This window comes from Dermacentor albipictus, chromosome 4 (genome assembly GCF_038994185.2).
Source record: "Dermacentor albipictus isolate Rhodes 1998 colony chromosome 4, USDA_Dalb.pri_finalv2, whole genome shotgun sequence".
Taxonomy (NCBI): Eukaryota; Metazoa; Arthropoda; class Arachnida; order Ixodida; family Ixodidae; genus Dermacentor; species Dermacentor albipictus.
The window spans coordinates 27,402,853-27,418,009 of NC_091824.1; the positions used below are offsets into that span (position 1 = coordinate 27,402,853).

Consider the following 15,157-nt stretch of genomic DNA (forward strand, 5'->3'; position numbering starts at 1 on the left):
TACATTGATCGAATTATTTCTGATAAGGTTGATGACGAGTGATAACAGCTGATAAGAGATCGATTGAGCCCAAAAAGGTTGATAAGGAACGATAATAGTTCATAAGGGCCGGATGATGTCTGATTGGGTTGATAAGGACAGATAAATGTTGATAATGTTTGGATGAATTGCGTTAAGGAAGATAACGGCCGTAAAGGTAGATAACGGTCGGTTCGAGTGCAATAAGGTTGATTACAGTCGATGAGAGTTGATAAGAGTGGGATCTTGACACATAGGGTTGATAAAGACCCATAAGGGTTGATGATTGTTTACACTGGTCACATCAAGTTTGATAAGACTGATAATGTCACGAGGCTGCGTGGAAATGAACAAGTGGCACAATGCTTATGCATAGTTAGAGAACACCAGTGGACTCTCTGCGCATTTAAAAAAAACCGAGTGCTGTGTTTCCAAGGACGTTTATTATTGCTAAATTACCATACATCTTTGAAATAGCTAAATTCAGGGGGGGGGGGCGTAATCTGAGAATAACACTTACAGCATCTGCAGTTGGCTGTGAAGCATCCCAATCCGTCCACCAGCGAGTCCACGTCGCATTCTTGGTGAGGAGGACACCGCTTTGGACAGTGTTCAGGGACTGTGGAAGGAATGTAGGCAAGAGTATAACCTGATGAGTTGTGTTTTGTCCATTTCAAGTTTAGGACATCAACCGGTGACCTTCACTGCCTTTTTTCGTGAGTCAACCGACCAGACGCTCGTACCCAAAAATTTTCGGATTTAATGACAATGTAATACTCAGGCGCCCACCACAGCACTTCGCAATGTTTTTATGTCTGCTTCACCAAACACGTGTCACACGTATATACATCTAATGCTTATAAAAGCTAAGGCAATACTCAGTGAATTAGGTGGATTGTCTTCAGAGCAGCAGAAAAAAATTGGAGGACGCTTAAGCTTCGCCTTCAAGAGTGGGACGCGACAGCGTTCCCGTCGACCCGCCAAGGGGTCGACAATGCGCTACGGCACAGCGATCACTTACGATGCGCCCCGCATCGGACTTAGCGCCCACCCATCACGCGGTGAGCGTCGAGCAACGCAGCGTTCGGCGTGGCAACGAAACGTGCGCCTGAGCGAACGGAACGAACCAAAGAACTCGGTGTCTCGGAGGGGAAACGATCTGCGCCAGCCAAACGTCGTGATCGGCACGGGCAGAGAGATAGATAGTTATCTAAACCGGGAGCACGGCGAAGCGCCGTCAGGGGAGAGGGAGTCCCGCGACGCGCCTCCTGTCGGGGCAGCGCCGTACATTGAGAGGAGGGGGGTCTTCTGTGTTTGCCGCAAGATGGCTCTGCGTGTGCGGAAAGCGCAGAAGAAATGCAGCGGAAACGCACTTCGCAACTCGTGTAATTGTGACTTCTGTACGTTACATGTTCATAATTACCGATATACACCGCAGTATAACTTTCCACGGCTCGTTTCGAAGGCAACACCGCATTCACTAGAGGCGCGTTTGCACCGCTTGGAAGCATCGAACTCGTGGCTGAGTGGTAGCGTCTCCGTCTCACACTCCGGAGACCCTGGTTCGATTCCCACCGGGCCAATCTTGGAAGTTGCTTTTTATTTATGAAGCGCCTGCCGTGATTTATCGCTCACGGTCAACGCCACAAACACCGACGCCGACACCCACGCCGACGACACCGGCTTTTCTGCGACACGAGCTCCTTAACGCTATCGCGTTAATACTATTTTATTCATATCTGATTGCGGCTGGGAGTATTATGCAGCGCGATCGGTTATTAACAACGTTAACGAAGTTGGGCATCCATAAGCATCCAGACTTCAGTTACATAATGTGCTTTGTTCTAATATACTACATCACATTGCTGACACAAGTACAATGAGGTTTGAAGCAATTACGAGAGAAACAGTTAAATCCACCGGCTTGCTGTCGGGGCAACTAGCGCAAGAGTGGACAAGGGACAGAAAAAGGCGACAAGGACAAGTGCAAACCGAAGACTGCTAGGACGTGTGCGGGTAGCTGCTCGTTGCGATTGCAGTATCTCAAGATGCGGGCACGGCAAACAGTGATTGCGACCAAGGTTACGAGGACAGACGGATGAAGATTAACGCTATCAACAAAGCCCGACGAACTAGAAATGAATTGAAGCAAGGTGTGAGACCGGGCTAGCTGGCATTCCATGCTGAAGTGACTAACGCAAGATTGGACTCCGGACACAAAATGGCGACAAGGACAAGCTCAAGTCGAAGACTGCTAGAACGTCCGCGGGCAGCTTCTCGCTGCGATTGCAGTATCCCAAGAGCGGGTACGGCAAACAGTGATTGCGACCAAGGTTACGAGGACAGACGGATGAAGATTAACGCAGTCAACAAAGCCCGACGAACTAGATATGTACTGAAGCAGGCTGTGAGACCGGGCTAGCTAGCATTCCATGCTGAAGTGACTAACGCAAAATTGGTCACGTGACACAATATGGCGACAAGGACAAGCTCAAATCGGAGACTGCTAGGACGTCCGCGGGCAGCTGTTCGTTGCGATTGCAGTATCCCAAGACACGGGCACGGCAAACAGTGATCGCGATCAAGGTTACGAGGGCAGACGGATGAAAATAACACAATCAACAAAGCCCGACAAACTAGAAATGAACTCAAGCAGGGTGTGAGACCGGGCTAGCTGGCATTCCATGCTGAAGTGACTAACGCAAGATTGGTCACGGGACACAAAATGGCGACAAGAACAACGCCTCACTGTATGTTTAGGGACTCCTGCTCCCAGCATGAACGCACAGCATGAGCGCACCCCACATGAAACGTTCCGTTAAGGCGAGTAGTTTAGCGACCATTTCACGAATTAAATTTTTCAGCCCGCACATTCGTGCATTTATTCCGTAGGGTGTTAATAGAGCTGCAGCCGACAATTCTGCGGCGCAATGCATCGGGTGCATGAGCTCGGGCTACTGGATACCGGAGCATTCTTTGCAATTTGCGCCCAGCCAAGCCGGTGGAAAGTGGAGTGTCTTCAGGCGTATATGACACCCCCCCCCCCCCCCCCACTGGCCCCTTGCACCCGGGGCCCACGGCCCCCCGGCCCCCCATGTTGCTACGCAGCTCGACAAGCTCTCCCCAAATGATCAGGCTAAACGCATGCTGTTACATTAGGCGGGGGTCCCGTCTGCTCGTTCTGGTTTTCTCGCGTCATACATGTCACTCGAAGTTCCATTGCCCATGGTTCCATATAGTAAGCAGGTTAGAATAAATGGGCCCCCTTCTCCTACTGTCCCAGGGGAGGCCCTGTGCTGGAGCCCCCTTAGCCCTACCCTCCTTAATCCTGCGCTGCTTTCACGCCACAGCTTTAGCGAGCTGCGCCGTGGATGCACTAGGTATGTGCCGCTAAGGGTGGGAGGATATTTGCCCGAAACACTGAGACCTCTGCTGTAGTTCATATCAGTAATGTAAACGAAATTGAAGATATAGACTAAACGATTTCATGCTCGATAGTTTCTCCCTTATAGCTTGAAGATGAATAGAAGACCCCGAAGAATTCGCGAGCTCAATTTATCTTTGTCACATAAAAAAAGTGTATTTCCTGTTTTTAATATTAACTACCAATAAGGAAGTAATAAGCAAGACGAATTCACTGCACTCTCGAATAGCTTTGATTTTATTTTCCATGCTATTACGTTAACTGAAACATGGTATTGAGAAGGCGAAGTGCTAGAGCTTTCAGGCTACATTTCCATTCTGTAAACCAATCCAATAAAAGAAGCGGCGGTATCATCATAATGCTTAGTGATGCTTTGTGTAGCGAGAAAATCAATGTCTTTTCTGAGACAACCGACGATTATGAAATATTGACCATAAAAAGCGATTGGTACATTTTCCATACTGTGTATCGGCCACTTACCGGGAACGCATCTACTTTTATTTTTTTCTTAGATATGTATTTTTGGGTGGGTTACTGAAAACAATTAGCAAATAATACTGGGATGGGGGGAGGTGATAGAAACAGAAATTTATTGAGTCCCTCACCTGACTGCGTCAACTTACGCGAGGCAATCGAAACACATGGTGAAGAAAAAACGCGGTCAAAGTACCAACCCACGCACAGCTTATTAAATCAACGCTAATCGACGTATTTATTACTAACAAAACAAATGCGCATTTTACTGTGGTGCATTACGGACGTATATAAACGGCCACCTACCTATATACGTAAGGGTTGGAATAAAAGAAAAGTTTAATTTTAGGAGTTCTAAAGGTAATCTGTTGACAATTAGGGACGTAGGCAAGATCACACTGGAACGTTTCGCGAGGGCGTTGTTAAAACAAAATTAGGAATGCGTTCTCCGTAGCAATGACGCGGATATGCTTTCATCATTTTATTGACAAGTGTAAAACAATGTACGACGAATGTTTTTCGTACAAAAACAAGAAACGTCCACGCAAGGCAAGGAATCTGGGGGTTACGAATGACTGTTTAGAAGCTACTCGTCACAAAAATGTCTTATTTGAATGGTTTATTAAGATTAGAAATGCGCAGGACCTCGCGGCTTTCAAAAAGCGTTGAAACAATACAAACCATCTTGTGCGCCGTTACAAGGAGCATTACATTGCAAATATATTCGGCAATAACACTGCGCATGCACCAGAGATCATATGGAGGAATCTAAGCAGTCTTCTAAACTACTGTCCCGATTCGAATGACAGCCCAGAAAAGTAACAGTAAATGGCAAAACTTTAACCGTGTAGAACTGGCAAACGCTTTTCTCGATGTCGTTGTTTCCATGCGAAGAACTATCCATGATGATCATTATATGAACTTTCTGCCGGCGTGGAACCCTAAATCTGCGAATCTCCCACAACTACGGCAAAAATTAGCTTCGCTTTTCTCTCATAAAAGCCTAGTAAATGTTGCGACACTGATGACTTACATGAAGCCAGTCATGCACGTTACGGACATCATTGCTCCCTGTTAAATCGTGTTGTCATCCTAATATTCTTATCCAGAAATTTTCCTCAACGTCTACAAGTTGCCAAAGTGCCTCTTATATACAAAGGTGGGGGTAGAAAGAACATATTAAACTACATACCAACATCGATTCTCCCTGTGTTCTGTAAAGGTATAGACAAATTAATACATACGCCAATGACCTTTTTTGTTTGACAAAACGTAAGTTTGATGCCAACATTCCAATGTGCGCCCGTTATGAGGAAAAGAAAAAAAAAAGAAAAGAAAAAAAAGAAAAGAAAGAAAAAAGAAACGTTCTCCAGAAAGTGCACGTTTATGGCAGAAATAAATTATTCTAGACTCCTTTGAAAGCGGCCTTTACGTGCTTGGAGGGCTTACTGATTACTGCAAAGCTTCGATTGTATAAACCGTAGCAAACTTATGAATCTTTGTTATTATGGCATTCGAGGAAATTTTCAGAATATTTTAGGTAGCTATCCACGTTACCGCAAACAACAAGTGCGACTACATGCCCACTATATATCGATCGTATATGCCGACGACAATAGTCTATTTTTCTCATTCTCACCTGCGGAAACTTATATATCAAGCTAATGATCTACTTTCGCCGTGAGATCAGTTCAGCAAAATCACCGGTCATATATATTGTGGGAACAAACGCTGCAATAATTCGCGCTGAAAACAAAAATATTTTTTGTGTGTTTTATGTCAACGCTATTTGCGTTTACTTAAACCTTACCCTTGGCTCTTCTAGCATTGAAGTTGTATCTGTCGTTAAGAGTATTGGAGTTCTATTCTATGTAAACATGTATTGGAATGAACATGTTGAGAAGGTCCGTTCTAAATTGTCACGGACAGCTGGAGCTTTATCGAAGCTGCTGTTTCTTCTCCTGTCAGATATTAAGCTCTTAGTCTATAAGTCCATCTTCATACCTGCTTTAACTTATCGCCACCTGACATCGGGCACGACTGCGATTGCGAACATTGAAAAAAATTCGCAGATTGCAGAAGAAAGCAGCGCGAATAAAAGTGAACGTCCCCTATAATTGCCACACAAAGCTTAGCTTTGATTACCTTCGTTTCGGGAATTCTTTATGACATATAAATGCATTGTGCTGAACCTCTACAATGTAGGCGCTAAATATAATGACCTATTTAATATAAACTTGCAAACACATAACACAAGCACGAAAAGAAAGGGGAAAATTCCCTTCTTAAAGGCCCCTTAAGATCAAGAAATGATGAAGTGCCTGTTATCAAGTGTACTAAACAATTTATAATTTGTGTAAAGAAAATTTATCACGTGGTTGCCTAGTTTTATGCGCTTCTTTTTTCAATGAGTGTTCCTCTTTTGTCTTTTTGAGTGACGTTTTACCTTAATTTTTCTATTGTAAATACTGGATGCGCACTAATTATTTTCCACAGATACATTATTTGTGAATAGGCCGCAACGGGACGCTGTCACTTGCTGTATCCTGCTGCCTGTGGGTTCAAACGGGGTGTAAACCTCTGTCGAGGCTTCTGTGGCTTTCCGCCTACACCCCTTAGCATCATTGTACTTAATAGTGCTGTATGTTGAAATAAAGTGACTTTCACAGGTTAACGCTCCGCGTGTCGTATACTGTGGGTGCTACAAAAGATTGCTGGCTTTTCCACAACCATCTGTTGGAGTAAGCACGAAATAGCAACCGGCAAAGGAGATTGGTTTGAGATGATAGTAGCCACAATCTTAAAATTGGTGTAGTGCACGTTCGCAACCGCACACCCCGCCATACATACCATACCATGCACTGGTTCATATGGACGCTCTCCAGAAAGCCGCCTGAAGGGCGCACGACCGGTAGTGAAAGACGCCAGGGAGAGCGCGCAAAGAAGCATGAATTCTGTGGTTTTACGTGCCAAAACCATGATTTCATATTGAGGCACGCCGTAGTGGAGGACTGCGCAATAATTTTGACCACTAGGGTACCTTTAATGTCCCCCCAATGCACGGCGGACGGACGTTTTCGCATTTCGCCACACTCGAAATGCAGCCGGCGCGGCCGGTATTTGATCTCGCGATTTCGATGACACCTAAGCGTATAGTGTCCCCTGTATCTGACCTTTTGAAGGTCGCTATTGGAAATGATAAATAAAACTTCAACGTACTAGAAGTTACAGTCTTAGTGACATCGGGAACAAACATTCTGACGAACTCAGAAGCAATATTTTTTTGTAACTTGCTTGGGCAGTAACTAGCCTATATAATGCTGTCCTGTGCACTGGGTTGGAGGCCAGAGACCGCATTTCTTAAGGTTCTCAGTAGTTGCCTAGATGACATCGTATGAGTGCCCGGATAATGGCTCTGGCTTTTGGCTCAGGATCACCTGAAGGTCAACGACAACTGTGGCTGAAAGCGTTTCATGCTTAAAAGATTGCAAGGGTGGGTCGATGTACGCCGTAGTCACGCGCGCCCAGTGTTGGAAGTCGATTATTCAAGCACGCGCTGGTGGAGGAAAGCCGGACGTCTCCTCCCCAGGCCCGCTCATGGGTGCACACGACTGTCTGCGCAGCTGAGCTCATATATGCGCAGCCCGGGGTTCCCACTCCAATTGCTCTGCGGCGGGTTCAGTGGCTGGGCGGGCCGAAATTGCTGGTGGCTTCACGTGCGCTGTCCTTGCGCCAGTCTTCTGACACGAAGCGTTCGCTGCCCGCTGCCGGCGTACTTCATCATGTCAGCGTCGTGACAGCGAGGCTCGCAGTCTTCGAGTGAGACCTGTTCATGTTCGATAATTGTGCGTGCGTGACACCATGCTTGGTAATTTAATTAGTTGGGGAATGTTTACTGCTTTTTGTACGGCTGATGAAACTGTGAAACCTACTTTGTATAGTTTTTTAGCACATTTGTTGTAGCACAACTGCTGTCTTTTATATTCAAAACATAAAGCGGAGAAATAATGAGGCAGTTGTGCAACAATAGAAATATGTTGTACTCCCATATGACGCGCACACACGCCTTAGCCGCTGCCAAGCGCTCTCCGTATTTCATCAAAAGTTTTTTCTAGGCTACCACTCAGGGCTTCTGGCGCCTCTATTACGCGAGAGACTTCGGTACTCTAAGCGAAGTACTGGCTGTAAATTTGCGCTGCCTTTACGCCATGGATCCCGAAATCGACTACCTTGCGCAGCTTTCAGATCATTATCGAATATCTAGCTCGTCATCTTGCAGTTTTCATGCGCGTTTCTCTTCCTACTCGACTTTCAGACTCACTCCAAAAGTGTCAGCTGTTCTATTTTTGTTTGACAGTTTTCTAAGAATTACTGTCTCGGGGATGCCGTCCCCTCTGCGGCAAATATTCACGCCCACTTTCACCTGAAACTTCTAACGGGAGACTTCCAACATTTCGTCGGGGACTCGCTGTCCTTCCTTTATTTAACCAATGCAACAGGGCGTGTACACGTGGGAGCAAAACTCAGAAAGCTACGGCACCAGCCAAAAATTAAATTATCTTCTAGCACATCTCTGGCAATCTGGGATCACTTCAATAGATTGCGTTGTTCGATCACGCGTACGCAGGCTGTACCACTCGATTTCATACAGCACGCCTAAGTTTGAAAAAAAAAGATTTTTTTCGCAGCACCATTTGTAAATTTTTGGTCACGACTCCACATCTTTGTTATTATTGCCGCGCCAGTACTGCGATGAAGGAGAGGTCAACGAGCGTAGGCCTGAGCATTTTTGTCAAGGCGCAGTGAAGAAGAAAAAGTCGCAGTTGCGCTCGCTATTAAAAAGGCGATCTGCCACTGTACCTCCTGAATAGCGCTCTACGACCCCCGTTTCTAACGTTGCGACACTGGTGGAGGTGCTTCAGCCTGCAACCCCATGCGGGCCACCCCTGTTCGGTGCCGTACACCCAGTCCCGAAGCTCTCCCTGTCATAACGACTCCAGTACAGTGTTTCCAGTCGGCGCGTGCTCGGCCTCAGCTCGGATTTCCCTCCCTTTGCGACTCTCACCGACATGGCTACATCATCGGCACTGCTCCCTCCTACTCCCTCCTTCACAGAGGGCGCCTGGCCTTTCCCAGGTGACACTAGAACACCCTCGCGTGCCCGACAACTTCCACGGCGATGCTTTTGATGATTTTGAGGAGTGGCTTGACCAGTATGATCGCGTCGCTCTGGTCAAACTCTGGAACGACCAACAAAAACTCGCCCATGCTTATTTCGCGCTTGAAAATAGCGCTCGTACGTGGTACGGGAACAGGGAAATGAGCTTCCATATGTGGGGAAATTTTCGGCGTCAGCACCTCGATACATTCTCGAACTCGGACCGGCGCGATTACGCGCAACAACTTGTTGAGGCTAGGGAACAGAAACCCAACGAAACCGTCGCCATGTATGCGGAAGACACGGCCCGTTTGTTTAGCCGAGCTGACCTGGATATGACCGAGGCAAAGAAAGTGCGTCATCTTATGCAGGGGATGAAGGAACCGCTGTTTGCCCGGTCTTGTCGAAAACCCGCCAACAACAGCAGACTAATTCATCAAGGAAGCGACTGTCATGGTGCGGGTACTCGAGCAACGTTGCTGCCACTTCGACCGCCACTCAAACAACACACCAATCAGCTTCGCAGCTCAGATTATTGACCACCCTTCTTTGCGGGACATGAATCATGACATCCTGCATGGAGGGCTGCCAGCCCTCGGCACTCCACTTACAGAGTCGCCGGTCGTTTTTCTTGCCGAAGTCGTGCGCCAGGGGTTGTGGCAAGCCTTCTCCTCACCAGCCCCATGTCCAGAAACACATTCGCCGACCTACGCCTACATGGTCCGACATCCTCCCCGTCATCTCCTGTAGCACCATTACAGCCACGGCCCACTCCCGTGCCGCGGTGGCAACGTAAGTCTGTGAGACGACCTCCAGTTCGCGGTACGGACTTGTGGCGCGTGGCCAACTGTCGACCACTCTGCTTCCACTGCGGCGAACCAGGCCGCATCGCCCACAACTGCCCCTATCCTGACGCCGGAGTCGGCTCCTTTCACCTGCTGCTTCCGTGCACTACGACGACCGTCGCTCTCCGCGCAGTCATCAGCTCACGACCAGCCAGGCAGCTTCACCACGTCCTCGTTGGCAGTCCCCGTCCCTTGTACGTTACACTTCCACAAACCGTCTTAGTTTCACCACTGACGTCGGCATGGGTGTTCGCTCCCCTAGTCCGCACCGGAGAAACTAATGGCAGCGACATCCGGGAGGAACGTTGCCCGGCGCCGAGACGCCAAAAATACCCCCCATGCTCCCCACAATACGACCTGACGACGACGACTACACACGCCGACGACGACGATATGACGATGACGAATACTCACGCCGACGACGTTGCCCGTGCCGATCTCAGCATTCTGGAGGGTGGACATCACGTCACCGCACTTGATAACACTGGCACAGACTTCTAGATTAGGCGGCAAGAGCTGGCTGACCGAATTAGGAAAGCGAAGACGCCGTGGTCATGGCCCCACATCAGAAGTGCCGGGGGTCAGTTAATGACTCCAACGGGCACATGCACCGTCCGAATCCACATCGGTAATTCCAGCTTCGTTGCCACTTTCGTCATATTCCCCGACTGCTGCAAATACCTCATCTTGGGGATGGATCTTCTGCGAGATCACGAAGCAGTCATTAACATTCCGGAACGTATGCTGACATTTTCTGCCAGCCCATACAGTGACACGATAAATGACGGGCAACATGAGCGTTTGCGAATCGCCGACGACGTGACCATTCAGCCGCGATCCTGCCGCCTTGTATCTGTATCGTGCACGAAGCCCTACCACGGGGATGTGATCGCGGAGCAAATCGTTGCACTATTTCTCACGCAAGGCGTTTCCATTGCTAGAGGCATACTCGAGATGACGCATGGGCATGCGGAAGTCCTTCTAACGGAATTTCAGCAACGAACGCCGTCCCATCCAGAAGGGTACCGCAATTGCCTACGCCGACGGCGTCACCCAAGTTACCGATTGTTTCGCTCTAAAAGCAACAACCGTCCTGCCCTCGACTCCTTTCTCTGTCGACGTCAGCTTCACTCTGCAGCCTTTCGAGCAGCAGCGCCTATTGGAGCTGATACACCAGTTCGAAGATTGCTTTTTGACTGTGTCGAAGGTCACGCATACACCACTGACCAAGCACCGTATCATCACGGATGATACTACGCGGCCGATTCGACAAAATCCCTACCGTGTAGCTCTGAAGGAACGTGAAGAGATTCAAAAGTAACTGGAGAAGATGCTCCAGGATGATGTATTACAACCTTCCAAAAGCCCCTGGGCGTCACCCATGCTCTTAGTAAAAAAAAAAAGACGGCAGTTTGCGATTCTGCATCGATTACCGCAAATTAAACCAGGTCACGAAGAAAGACGTCTATCCGCTGCCACGCATCGACGATTCTCTGGACAGGCTGCGACATGCACGCTATTTTTCATGAATGAACCTACGAAGCGGGTATTGGCAGAACGAGGTCGATGAGAGAGATCGGGAGAAAACTGCCTTCATGACCTCCGATGGCCTTTACGAATTTAGGGTCCTTCCTTTCGGTTTGTGCTCAGTGCCTGCCACTTTTCAGCGTCTAATGGACACCGTATATTCCGGCCTGAAGTGGCAAACATGCTTGGTCTATCAGACGACGTCATAGTGTTCTGAGCTACATTTGAGGAGCACCTAAGCCGGTTACTCACTGTTCTCGAAGCCATACGCTCGGCTGGCCTGACGTTAAAGCCCGAGAAATGTCATTTTGGTTTCAGTGAACTGTGCTTCCTCGGCCACGTCATCAGTCACGAGGATGTACAACCTGATCCAGCCAAAATAGACGCTGCGGCAAAGTTCCCCACACCATCCGACAACAAGGTAGTGAGGTGCTTCTTGGGGCTGTGTGCCTATTACCGACGCTTTAATGCGAATTTTTCATGTATTTATGGCCGTTAACACGCTTGACACGAGACGATGTTCCCTTGCTGTGGGGGGGATGAGGAAGTAGCATTTAGCCAACTACGCCTACGCCTGCGTACTGGTGCAGTGGCAAGACGGCTCGGAAAAAGTAATCGCCTACGCTAGCCGAACTCTCTCTCGTACGGAGGAAAACTACTCAACTACGGAGATGGAATGCCAAGCCGTGGTATGGACGGTCATCAAATTTCGCCCGTATTTGCATGAGCATTCATTCAAGGTTGTCAGCGACCATCGTTCTCTTTGTTGGCTGAGTAACTTGAAAGACCCATCTGACGGTCTGGCCCGCTGGACTCTAAAGCTTCAGGGGTTTAGACATGACCATCATTTACAAGTCAGCCAAGCGGCACACCGACGCCGGCTGCCTCTCGCGGTCACCCGTCGAGTCCGCAGGTAACGATGACGTGGACGCTGCATATTTGGGCGTTGTCGACGCCGTCACTATTTCACAGGAGCAGCGCCATGACCCAGAGCTGCTCCCACTCATTAATTTCTTGGAAGGCCGAAGTAAAGACATTCCGTGACACTATGCTACGGGACTACCATCACTTTGTCTCCGGAACGATGTTCTATATAAGAACTTTTCTGCCAGTGGCAGCCCGTACCTGCTCCTGGTACCTACATCCCTTCGAAAAGAACTACTAAAACCATGCCACGATGAAACCACCGCAGGTCATCTAGGCTGCACAAGAACATTGTCCCGACTCCGACGGAAGTACTACTGGCCGAAGCTACCCGCTGCTGTAAAGCGTCACGTACAAACACGTGCGGGCTGTCCGAGACGCAAAACATCGCCCGGTAAGCCTGCAGGTCTCTTACATTCGGTCGAGGTACCAGGCCAGCCGTTCGCCCAAGTTGTAATGGATTTCCTGGGCCCATTTCCAACTTCTACAGCCGGCAACAGATGGATCATTGTTGCCACCGATTACCTGACATGCTGCGCGGAGACGAAAGCTACACAGCGGGACACAGAAGCCGAAGCAGCTCATAATTGAATTGCAAACATCGTGCTTAGGCACGGCGCCCAAAAAGTAGTGATCACAGACAGAGGAACTTCCTTCACTGCCGAACTTCTTGAGTCGCGTCTCAGACTCAGTGGTACAAGCCACCGGAAAAGCACCGCTTGTCATCCCCAGACGAACGGACTAACCAAACATCTTAATAAGACCCTCGCAGACAAGCTGTGCACGTACGTCGACGCAGAACATAAGAACTGGGATCAGATTTTTCCCTACGTAACATTCGCCTACAATACCGCCCGCCAGAAAAGTACTGGAATGACACCGCTCAGTTTGGCCCACGGTTGTGAAGCCACGACAACCCTGGATGCCATGTTGCCGCACGAGTTTGATGACCTACCTGCCGACGTTGATGAATTTCCTCAGTGTTCCGAAGAAGCCAGACAGCTTGCCCGTGTACGTATCTGCATTAAGCAAGACCAAGATGCAAAACGGCACGATCTTCAACACAGGTGCGTTTTCTACACCCCCAGTGACGAAGTATGGGTCTGGTAACCCATACGCCGTCCTGGGCTCTCCGAAAAACTCCTACGACGTACTTTTGGTCGTACAGAGTGATCCACCGCCTGAGCGACGTGAATTACGAGGTCGTTCCCGACAGTGACAATAGCTCCAGCCGCCGCAAGCAATTACCCGAACTGGTGCATGTGGTACGGATGAAGCCGTACCTGTCGACCTCACTTTTGCTTTTTGTTCTCGTTTTTTCTTGTGTGCGTGACTCTGTCCTGTTGTACTCTGTCCTATTGTCCCGTTATCCCGATTAATTTGCGAGTCAGGACGATGCTTCTTTCGGAGGGAAGGAAATGCCGCGCCAGTACGCCGATGAAGAAGAGGTCAACGACTGTAGGCATGAGCGTTTTTGTCAAGGTGCCGTGAAGAAGTCGCAGTAGCGCTCGATATTAAAAAGGCGACCTGCCGCTGTGCGCCCTGAACAACGCTTTACGACCCCTGTTTCTGACGTTGGGACAAAATCATCTTATTTTACACAAATACCAAGGGAAAGTCTACGACAGTTGTTGGCAGCACTCAACAGCTATTCGATGTTTCATTTATTTTTTTTTGTCTAAAAGAAGCCCTCCCCATCTCTTACCATCTTGCACTTCTGAAGAAAAATGAAATAAGCAGAGAGAGAGAAAAAAAGAAAGAAAAGAAGCCGTGAGAAGTGATCGGGGCTTTCTAAAAGAAAATACAGTCGAAGACGGGAATGCCAGATGCTCTTGTAATTAGCGTAACACTGCCCCGCTGCGACAGTGCGCGCACTCACAGCAAGCGCAGTCCGCCTCGAAGCATCCCTTGTCGTCCCTGACGGAGCCCGGGTGGCAGACGTGTTGCGGCTTCTTGCACGGGTTTACGCACGCCACCATGCTCTCCGATCCTGGCAGCGGGACTGTGGAAGCAGTCAAGGGAGTGAATAGCTTTTGCAGTTCAAGGAAATCATTAAAAAAATTCTGGGAATCTGTCACCAATACGAAGCATTGGGTCGCACGACGCATGTCATTGAATGCTTTAACAACGTCCTCGCTTTGTGCGTACTTGCCGTGCTCATTGCCCGTCTGGACGCTCGTTATGATGTTTGCGTTTTTTCCAGCCATTTGCCACTGTGTCAATACGATGTTTTAAGCGATGCTTGAAAGGTAAGCATGCCAATTGCTCATGAAGTCTATAGTGTACACGTGTAGCGTGAGCTACAAAAGTTGAAACACGACGCATTTCGTACGACGTATTTGGCGGCGTCACGTTCTCGTTCTCGTTCTCCGGCGGTTTTGACGAAGGCGACACTAAGACGTTTACGCGATTCAACTTCGTCCGCCGCTTGGGTTCACTTTAGGCCCATGACAAGCATACTGATAAATATACAGTGTAAGTGCGCAGTGTAACTGTAATAGAAGGTACAACAGCACGGAAAGAACTTCCGTGCACGCACCCACAGTGCTGAAGGATGCGGAAGCTACATAGACGCAGCACCACATAACAAAACCCGGGAAGCGATCGTTCAAGAACTTTGCAACACATTTGTTTGTTTAGGGAGTTGAAAATGAAGAATTCTTTGTATGCCTGTGCAAGTGTAAGGCCTATTCGTTTCGTGCTGCACTTCGTGATACAGTTATTGGTCATGCAGCGACAGTCCCGTTCTCATGCTGCACCTGCCCGGCACCTTCCGCACGAGCCCTG

The 15,157-nt window shown here is 48.6% G+C and overlaps 1 protein-coding gene across 1 annotated transcript in view; it reads right to left on the reverse strand.

The window, feature by feature from the left end:
- LOC135905277 (uncharacterized) overlaps positions 1 to 15,157 on the reverse strand; it is a 60,852-nt gene that overhangs the window by 31,715 nt on the left and 13,980 nt on the right. Inside the window, exons 3-4 of the mRNA XM_070538035.1 lie at positions 14,250 to 14,372; positions 539 to 637 (exon numbers count right to left, since the gene is read on the reverse strand). Of these exons, the coding sequence (XP_070394136.1) occupies positions 539 to 637; positions 14,250 to 14,349 (199 nt within the window). The 5' untranslated portion in view covers positions 14,350 to 14,372. The remainder of the gene's footprint in view (positions 1 to 538; positions 638 to 14,249; positions 14,373 to 15,157) is intronic.